This window comes from Etheostoma spectabile, chromosome 1, assembly GCF_008692095.1.
Source record: "Etheostoma spectabile isolate EspeVRDwgs_2016 chromosome 1, UIUC_Espe_1.0, whole genome shotgun sequence".
In the NCBI taxonomy this organism is placed as follows: Eukaryota; Metazoa; Chordata; class Actinopteri; order Perciformes; family Percidae; genus Etheostoma; species Etheostoma spectabile.
The window spans coordinates 17,526,092-17,536,586 of NC_045733.1; the positions used below are offsets into that span (position 1 = coordinate 17,526,092).

General features: G+C 38.2%; 1 protein-coding gene across 1 annotated transcript in view; it reads left to right on the forward strand.

Moving 5' to 3' along the window:
- map2k5 (mitogen-activated protein kinase kinase 5) overlaps nt 1-10,495 on the forward strand; it is a 62,595-nt gene that overhangs the window by 26,157 nt on the left and 25,943 nt on the right. The window contains exons 15-19 of the mRNA XM_032539298.1: nt 1,100-1,150; nt 1,255-1,326; nt 2,631-2,660; nt 7,473-7,499; nt 7,832-7,864. Coding sequence (XP_032395189.1) covers nt 1,100-1,150; nt 1,255-1,326; nt 2,631-2,660; nt 7,473-7,499; nt 7,832-7,864 — 213 coding nt within the window. The remainder of the gene's footprint in view (nt 1-1,099; nt 1,151-1,254; nt 1,327-2,630; nt 2,661-7,472; nt 7,500-7,831; nt 7,865-10,495) is intronic.

Below are 10,495 nucleotides of genomic sequence, written 5' to 3' on the forward strand. Positions count from 1 at the left end.
TTTTAAAAATCGCTAGCTTGCAATGCTACACGCTAATCGCTAACGCTAATCGCTAACGCTAATGTTGAACAGTCCCACATATTTCTGCTTGAATGGACTATAGATCGCTATGATTGTATAGCTGATATTATTAACGGTCTATGTAACACGCTGCTACGTGCTTAACATATACCGCCCGTCTCCACACAGGAGGACACAGGAGGACACAGCAGCTGATCCGGTTGGGGCTGAAAACCAGCAGACTCTTCTCTAATTCATATGTTCATGTTGTACCCATTCATTATTGCTTGGTAGCCTACTATTATTGTAATAATCTGTATAATTCCTGTTCATTGTTCATGCACTGTTTATATTTTGTTGGTTTTGATATGGGACACTGATGATATGTGAGGGGGGGGTTACTGGCCAAAGGCTCCAGACTGGTCTGAATATCAAAGCAGCTGTAGTTACAACAGTGTAGTGTGTTGTTAGTTTGTTGTGGTCCTTGTGTGTATTTTTTTAGTTTTACACCATTGAGTGCCTTTATGTGTGCGACATGTTAGTTATGGTTCTAATATTTGACAATGGTTCTGTAACATATTTTTTTAACGTTTTTTTTGCCTGTCATGTTCATTTATCACCAATAAGCGATTTTTTGTCAACAAAATGTTTTTGTGAACATCAATGACATTCAAAACGGTGATAACTGAAACAGATATACAACACACCATGTATACAGGTGTTATTGTATGTTATGTACCACTTGCATGTGTATACACATTGTATTGCAAACAGACCTAAGTACTACACAGATAAGTACTCTTCACTACCAAAGTGAACCTAAATAACATAAAAATATATAACACACACTATGTGTCCAAACCCACACAATCAACAGACCTAGACGGCATCTTGGAAGTTTGTGATCAATACTGTATTGGATTGTCACCAAGTGGTGTCCCAATTCTAGGGTTATGTTTTCACCCCTTACCCCTACCCTTGGTTTCAAGGGCCAAGGGGTAGGGGTAAGGGCCAAGGGTAGGGGTAAGGGGAAGGAATGGGATTCAGCCTAATATACACACATTATTTTCTTATTCACTGTTAATTCCTTTTTTTGCAGTTGGTGAATTCTATAGCCAAAACGTATGTGGGAACTAACGCGTACATGGCGGTGAGTAACCCCTTAACTTTATGTCAAGTAATTTCAAAGTCGTACTAGTGAAGAGATGAGTTAGCTTCTTCTGGTTTTGATTGATGTTTGTTTTTGCTCCATAGCCGGAAAGGATATCAGGAGAACAGTATGGTATCCATGCAGATGTCTGGAGTGTGGGAATCTCTTTCATGGAGGTGCGACAATGTATAAAAGGCTTTATACTATACCCAGAACTGTAGGAAATGTATGTAGGGGACACTAAATCCTCGCAAAAGTGGTCCATTAATCTTTTTGCAATTACACAGTTGGGTATAATACAGTACACTTAAAATTGAATTGATTATATATTATGTATTTAGGTTAGCTGTTGCTTATTAAGTAGCACAAGATGCATATATGTGCATCAGTATCTCTGTTACAATAGATCGAGTGCTTGACTGACGCCCTGCATTTTGAAATAACATTTTAATTTCAGTATAACATTCCTTGGCCTCTTGTCCTCCCACTGACACTATTGATTCTCCATCTGTTTCTGTCCACAGCTCTCCCTCTGCAGTATAAGAAATGATTGGGGCCTCTGCCTTTCCTTTGTTTGTCCGTAATGTTTAATATCGTACAATTATAACGACAATAGATGATTTCAGAGAGAAGGAGCCATGTCAAAATGATTGACATGATCGCTGTGTGATAAAGATGGAATTGTTCTCTTTCTTTCTAGCTGTGGGTGTGTGCATTAAGTTAAATTAAATGGCTTGCAGTCCCACTCAATTTGGATTGATCTTTAGCATGCTAGTTGGTCTAATATTTGTTCAAGGAAAGATCATGAGCATTTTGACGTTTTAATAACGCAATGTTGCCTACAAGCTGCTCTTGACCAAGATGAAAAACGCCCACCCTGAGTGATTTGCCAAATGTCAGAGAGAGCTGTCACCCAACCCCCCTGCCAAAATAACACAAGTCCACACATTACATATAACCGTCCCACAATCCTCTCCTGCTTCTCTTTATCCCTCTATTTTGTTCTCTGCAGGTGGTAATCGTGGGGGGTTATTAGCTGATGTTGTTTGATGAAGTGTTATCAGCAGGTGGGCACTAAGCTTACCTCAAAGACAGAAAGTCTGAAGTTCTGCACACTTCATTGGCTTCAGCAGCATTTTCCTTCCTTCCTCCTTAGAGCCTGTGTAGTCTAATGGAGTCCAATCTAGCAGCCATGCAAGAAATTCTACCTTTGTGAAGCACACAGTATCTCTTAGGAGGGTGGGTCAAACATTAGGTACAGCCGAAAATATAAGTTAAAATATAGGGTTGCTAAAATTGGCCATTATAAGCTACACAAATGTAAGCATTATGAAGGGGAGGAAAGCTTAAGTTTGTACAGGTATAACAGATATTGCCACAGGCCCAGTACTCAGCCTTTTTCCAGTATGTTTTCATCAAAGTCTCAAGAAGAATCTAAGAATATCTAATAACACTTATTATTTCTTTCATCTTTACACAGTTGGCGCTAGGCATGTTCCCATATCCACAGGTGAGTTATTTTAGTCTTTCTTTTATTTTTATTTTAGGCTAATTGTTTTTATCGATCTCAACCTAAAAATATCCAGATTTTGGGCTGGGAAGATTCCTAAAAAACACTATTGGTTTACACTAGTTACAATATCCTCAGTGGTTAAACTACCGTTTGTTCTGCAAATTACATTTTATTTTTCAAATCAGATTTTTTTATAGAAAATATTGTTTTCATTATGTAACTATTACATGAGGCACAAATAATGTTTAAATGCCCTGAATAGGATTAGCATGCCTGTGTTGACATGAAATATTATTTTCTATCATCTACATTACTTTCTAGATTAGTTGTATTAATGTTGATATTCAACTTTAAATGTATAAATCTGCTGTTCAATTTCATTTTTGTGCCTCCCAGTTACACTAAGTTAAAATTCTGCCCAAATGTAATTGCTGACCTCCAAATGTCTTCCTAATCCCATCAAGTCGTAATTAGCCCCTTTAAGATGGGTTTATCGCACTAATCCCTAGCGGAGCAATCTAATTCTGGTTACCTCAGCTTACCTCCTGGCCGCTTGCCTTTACAAAATGTTATTTACATGAAGAGTCTGTTCCTAAAACTACATTCTGGTTGTATGAAAATAAGGCTAGGAAAATCTTAATTATATTACATTATTGGAGTGGGTTTTAATTTGTTTTTACCATATGAACACTAGCTATACATTCACACTTTTTGTTTGATTACCAAGGAAAAGGAATCTTAACAGTGTTCTATGTATTGGCCCATTTGATCATTGTCTGTGTAATTTTCCTGTGGCCTTAATGTCTGCAACACTTGGACTGCTCCGTCAGTTAAACGAAACGTCATTGCGGTTGATTAAAGAAGCAGAATGTGATGTAACTGCACTGTCTGCCCAGGGAATGTCTAATTGACTGCTTCCTTTCTCTATGCCAACTATCCTTCCTGGGAAATAGCAAAACCAATTTACCAAACGGATTGGAGTTGGATGTCATATGAGACTTAAAATCTCAGCATCTATGCATTCAAATTTACTGAAATTTCTTGAAAGTGTTTTGGATGTTAATGTCAGTGACCTCTATTTGAAGATGTAATTCTATCAATGTTATCTATTATGCGCTGATAGAATATTCACTTCTTTTCCGTGTTGATCATCAATTCTAGAGCCATCGTGAAAATGATATCCAAACCTTTGTGCAAAGGTGTGTCTTTATAGCGCTGAAGTTGTTAGGATGTAATTGTCGCACAATCAATCTAACTAATGCTGTCATTATCATGTTAATTGTTAGTGTACTTTTGCAACTGAATATTTTTGATCTTTGCTCAATGATATAATTTGGGGTAGACAAAATATTCGAAACACCTCTCAGTTTATAGTTTAAGCTCTCCACTGTCACGCAGCTTCCCTCATCTCAGTGTTAATTTTCCCCTTAACTCCATATGGTACTGCAGAGACTTCACCTGCAGGCTGTAGCAGAGCGGTGTGGCGAGAGCACTCAGATCCAGCTCGTCAGGCGCAGCCAGCCAAAGTCCTCGGGCCTAAGCTGTCATTTTTGCAGACACTGGCACAGCTGTCTGTGCAAAAACCCCCTGCTACACTTCACAGAGAACATTTTAGTACATACTGAGGGAGAATTTGGAGAAGATGAAAGGGAGAGAGAGTTTGGAAGAGTATCATCTGAGTTTCCAGTGTAGACTAGTGGAAGATACAGGAGAAGTTGCTATAGTTGAATTTAGCTTTGAGGCATTTATGATTTGCACTTTTGAAAAGCCAATTTTAGAATTGTTTGGGGTCTTTTGTTTACCCTTTACATTCTGAAGAAGGGTGTGTGCTTACCAGTTGCTTTCCTTTTCTGGTTAGTTGATGCATAATCCTTCCTTCATTCATTGTGTGCATGCACGCACAGTGGAATCATCACCTCATGTTTGTCATGATTAGAAATGGTCTCTTTAATTCCTCTTCACCACATGTCGGGATTCATTTGCGTCCTTTGTCAGGAGTTAATGGAGTTTTTGCACGGCTCGCTCTGAAAGTCTTTGAAGACACCAGACCTGATGTGATGTGTATACAGCCGCCAGCACTATTGCTTCTGATTGATTTGTTTGCTCTATGGTTGTTTTTGTTTCTCTTTATTTTGTCATATTTTCTCAAATTTGAATGAATCTTTGGATGAAATGCCATGTCAGTTATGTGTGTGTGTGCGTGTGTGTATGTGTGTATGTGTGTGTGTGTGTGTGTGTGTGTGTGTGTGTGTGTGTGTGTGTGTGTGTGTGTGTGTTTCAGGAGCTTCCATTACACATCGCTGCATCCATCAAACAGCGTTTCCCTTTTTACTTTGTTTTTTCCTCTCAAATGAAATGGAAAGAAAATGGTACTGTAATGCTATATGAGTATAAAGCACTCTATACCAGCTGCAAACTCTTTAATGCTTTACTTGGTCACATGTCCCCCTTTGTGAAAGTAGTTAAAACATTCAGTGTATTAGGCTTCCCTTTTAGGCTTTAGATTACCTGATAACTGATGCAAAAACATATTTGCCCTTCTCAATCTTAAGTATGTAAAGCTACATCTGTCGCTATTTATTACCATAATGATTATTGTCACCCAAACATTTTTTTTTAAATAACGCACAATATCTGCATTACCTTGTATTAGGCTAGTCTATGCAGCTGATTAATACATTATTTTCAAGATGTAATTTTTTGACTTCATAGAGCTTATTTATCACCAATAAAACAGATGATGCAAATTAATTTACCACTTAGTGAATCTAAGTTGAGCTGTCCTGAAGCGTTTGGCTAGCACTGAGATGTAGCACATCTCAGAGTGACTTATGGCCCTTTTAGTACTCACAACAATGGCAACGCTGCGCTTTGAAACCCATATTTCCAATGACTTGGGCCGTGCCGAATATCTGCGTGGCCGATAGAAACGAGGCAGCCAGAAATGCACGGAAGGCAAAGTAGAGGAAAAAACAGCTCAAATCATGTTGTGTCTGAAAGGGCCTTTAGTGGTTGTTGACCTACAAGTCAAGAAGAAAAACAGAAAGGGACCTCTCACCATTTCCCCTCTTTTTCTAGTGAAACCTCCATGGTGCCAGAGTGGGACTGCCCTTGCCCATAACCAAGACATGCATGTCAACCTTTGTTGACAGTTTTGATCAAAAAGGGATCCTTTTGCAGTTTTCTTATTCCTTACCTTTGAAGAAATATCTTTGAGGAGGGAAACAGCCATCTGATCTTTTAGAAGTGTTTCTTGAGTTGCACTTGAAAGAAACAGAAATCATTTCACATCTAAAAATTGTGACTACTTATTTTCCCATCGAGTCCACTGTGATATTTTCAAACAAAACGAATGAAGCTTGATGTGGCTCATAAGTCGTCACAAAGCCACTCAACAGAGCAGCTCAGAGAGACAAGAAGCTGATGTTCCACACAACTTCTGACGTAATTCAGAGATACACACACACAAACACAACCTCCTTGCTTGTCAAGTTTCAATTGTTTGTTTTTCTTAGATCAGGTATCAAAAGAACAACTGAAGAAATGCATCAATGGAAAGTCTTTTATAAGTATAAATTTCATTTTAAATTATGTTAATTTACATGTTGAGCATGCAGATAATGATATGTCCACCAGATAATCAGCCCAAAGTGATGAGAGTTAGATAGGGAGATCTCTTTTTGATATGTGGTCAAGCTACCTGGTACAAGAAGAATAAGTGCTCAATTATGCTTGAATAAGTTAGTCTCCCACAATCCAATTTCAACCCCTGGAGCCGCATGCAATTTTGTCCTAGTAATTATTTCTGAACAAATTAGTTTTCCATAGTTGCCGTTAATGTGTCTGAATCAGGCAAAACTGGATATAGAGGCAGTTTAGCAGTCTCTTGGTATTTGCAGAGTGTGAAAACCTGTATTTAATCGAGTGAATCAATAAGTGCTCTAATGCACTGTCAAAAGCCCGGAGAAATGAGCAATTTATTTACCAAAAACTCTTAGACATTAAGCTGAGCCTAGTTTTCAGGCCTTTTATCATTTGTTCTATATGATGAAGTTATAAGTTTGTGTTTCTAAAAAAATAAACGGATTGTCCTGACAAATTAAGCCCTGGGGGTTTTTAAATAGGGAAATGAAATGCTTTTGATGTTTTCATGACAGTGTCACATTATCTCAGAGGCTGTCTAGATCTTTCATATTAAAAGTTACTATTTTCCTGTATTTTTAAGAACTCAATCCTTTCATATGTTTTGATTGTGACTATAGAAAGGAAATTTAGTAAGTCAAATAAGTATTAGATAGCAGATGTATTTTTCTATATTTTGTCTGCCCTAAACACTATTAATTTAGGGTTTTATCTTCCTGCACATTCAAAGATCTGCTCTTAAATAACCTTTTTTTCCTGTAACCCTAATGCCATCATCTATGAAGGTAGCTTGCCGTGTCCTGGCCTGTTTGTTGTCAGCGTTGCACCTGTGAAATTGACACATTGAGCATGCTTATTACAAAGCTTGCTCATACTGTTTTTCACAGCTATTCCAGCCCATCTAGATAACCTGGAGGGTATGAATAAAGTACTACTCTGAAAATTAGCATTAGTGGATCTTTTACCCCCATTCTCCACAAATGAGAACAAGGCCATTAACATTTGTGTGTTTTCATTATGTAAATGGTGTTAACGCATACTCACAAATTGCCAACAGGAAAGCAATAATTTTCTCCTAGTGATCATAATGTGTCCAAGTGCATCCTCTTGATTATGACACGCTAATTACATATTGCTGTGTCCTCTCTTCTCTGTCTTGCCCTACAGATTCAGAAAAACCAAGGATCTTTAATGGTGAGTTTTACTGCATCAGAAAAAGAAGAAAGGGAATAGAGGTCTACCACATTATAGTCTCGGTTGGCTCTCTCATTTGAAAAACAACACTCAAATTGCATTTTTGCAATGAAATATTTGATCATGCTTAAACTGCTGGTATTACATTAGGCGCCATTATGCAACAATAAAAACATGCAGGAGCTGAAGGACTGCTTTGCCTAAGCTCGCTGAAATTGATTAATCTAAGTAGATACTTTTTTTTGTATCACACTATTGATTTTCTCTATTGCCAAGAAATTCCATGTAGGCTGATGTGTTTTTTTCATCTCCTTGTGCCTCTCCTCTTCCAGCCTCTCCAGTTACTGCAATGCATCGTTGATGAGGTGAGTCGTCGTCTTATGTGCTTTTGCATCTAAAGTCAGTCCTAATGGCCCGGAAAGCTTATATTTTGTTTCCTAATGAAGCAAACCACTCAGGCGGCTTTGCTCCCCGCTCACTCAACCCTCCACCCTATGCAACTGCCTCAGGCAATACACATATGCACACGCACATTACTGTAGAGGTTGGACCTGTCATGAGTGTGACACACACACCCACACAGACAGCAACACTATTTTGAATTTGGTGTTATAGCGAGCCAATGCCAAAGCGTTTGTTTTAACCAGGATTATTCTTATGATCACACTGTTTTTTGTTTTTTTTGTATATAAAAGGCGTAACACAAACCCAAAACTAAAGAGACAGATAAAGACACAGGAGCACTGAAGACCACAGTGACTATTTAGCCAGCCATTAATTAAGTCTCTCCCCCCCCTCCCCCCATGTAAACATAACATATAAACATACATGTGTATAAAAACAACAGTCAGACCTTTCCCCTTTCATTCAATCTCTTCCACTTTCCAACAATTTCACAGTTCCACAATCGCAGTTGATTTGTACACTAAGAATAACTCAAACTTAGACAAATCTCAATACAAAAATTAGACCGCAGTTTCACATTACAGAAGTTTTTATGGAATTTGGTTTTGGGGATGTCCTTATTTATGACCCTCTTTATAAGGAGTTTACTTAGGCTAACATCTGATTCTAAGTGTTCCCTCTCTTTTTCCTAACAGTAAACACACAGTTTATGATGTCTTGATGTATGGGCACACCATTTTATTATGTCTGTGTACATGAATGTGTAAGCTTACACTGCCCACATTTGTTTCTCAAAAGCAGCAATTGCAACCTTTCCTTCCTCTCTTTTTTTAAGTTCTCTACTGACCTACACTAATAGCAGAAATGCCACATCTCTCTAGCCTAAACCAGCCCCTCATACCCCATCACCAGCTATATCACACATTAAACATACAATGTCACTTGTCCTTAACTGTCTATAGATTTGGCCGTAATTAATAATTAAATGCTTTTGGTTGTAATGGATTGACCCTGACTGAACTCTTCATTAGTCAGCTAGACAGAGGCATCACTCAAAACTATTTTTTTCTGTGCCTTGCCCTGTTCCTCCCCTTGAGGCAAGAGAACATTTATCCCTAGTGAGCCAGCACTGCCTTACTGTCCCAGCTAATGCTGTTCTTTGGAGGAAGGGATGAGGATAAGCACTCTTTAGAAAGATGAAGCCGCTCAGAGAGAACATAAAGGTTGAGGACTTCACTAGAATCAGGAAGTTTACAGTTCAATATGCAGTAGAATACCCAGAGAAGTGTTCTATCTTATTGTTCTCAGTTTGTTGCCAGCTCTGCAACTCAGTGAAATAACATACAATCTTTTTCTTACAGCTGATGCTGGAGATTGTTCAACTTTAATTATTCTTGATGTCAGCTCAGCATTTGACACAGTTATTGGATCACCTTGAAAAGTGGGTCGGCATCATTGATGCTGATCTGTATCTGACCTGTGGTGTTCCCGCAAATCTCCTTCCTTGGCCTCCCGTGGTTCTGTGTATTCATAGTGCTACTGGGACATATACATACAAACAAAAATCAGTACCATTGTAACATGGATGAAATATACTTCCCCATTTAAAAACCAGTAACAAGGTGGTGGATAATAATATCTATAATTATTTTTATTTCTAGTCCTCCCAGATAGTTAGTCCCAGTCTAGTCCACAAAAACATTTGGTCTATCTGTCTACAAAATGCCAAACCTGCAGCCAGAATCCTGGGTGTAATATTTCACAGTGACCTTTCAGTTGATAAACGAGTCACAAAAGTTGTTTAATCACGTTTTACCTGGGAAGCATCTCATCTCAAGTCGGGTATTTTCTCTATCGGCCTGACCTCGAGAAGGCGATTCATTCTTTAATTTCATCTCTGTTAGCTGATTGTAATTTGTTGTATTCAGGGTTTAGCCAAAACGCTATCTAACAATGTAAACTGGTAAAAAAGGTTGCTGCTTAGCTTTTAGACAAAGTCATATCAGCCTTGTTTTAGCCTCTCTTTGCTGGTTAGTAAGTTTTAGAATTGCTTTATAGATGTCACTGATTAACTTTAAAGCACTTTGTGGTTTAGGTTCTATTTATATTGCTGACTGTTCATAAGTCCTGGCTTAAGCCTAAAGGTCTTGAAAAGTGCTGTGTAAATAAAGTTTATTATTGTTATAACAACTTGTACAATTTAGATTCACCATGAACTCCCATGGAGTAGTTCATTTAATCCTAAGGTATCACCTGACTTCAACATCATAACAGGTATGATAAATTATACCTGACTCATTGACATTCAGTTTTGGCATTTAGTACATACTGTAGGTGTGATCCACATACTTTTTTTGCTTTAATTGTGATGCTTTGATATTGTGCGTGACTTATCCAGTGGGGATTTGAAAGTTGCTTTAATGGCTGAATGAGTAATAGGCTCCTATGAGTGGATCATTAATATTATTGTAGCTAGAGGTATTGTATGGTGGGGGTGGAGTATAACAGTCTGCCTCTCTTTTTTTCTTTTGCTATCTCTCTTTCTCTCTCTCTCTCTCTCTGTCACACTCACACACACACACACACACACA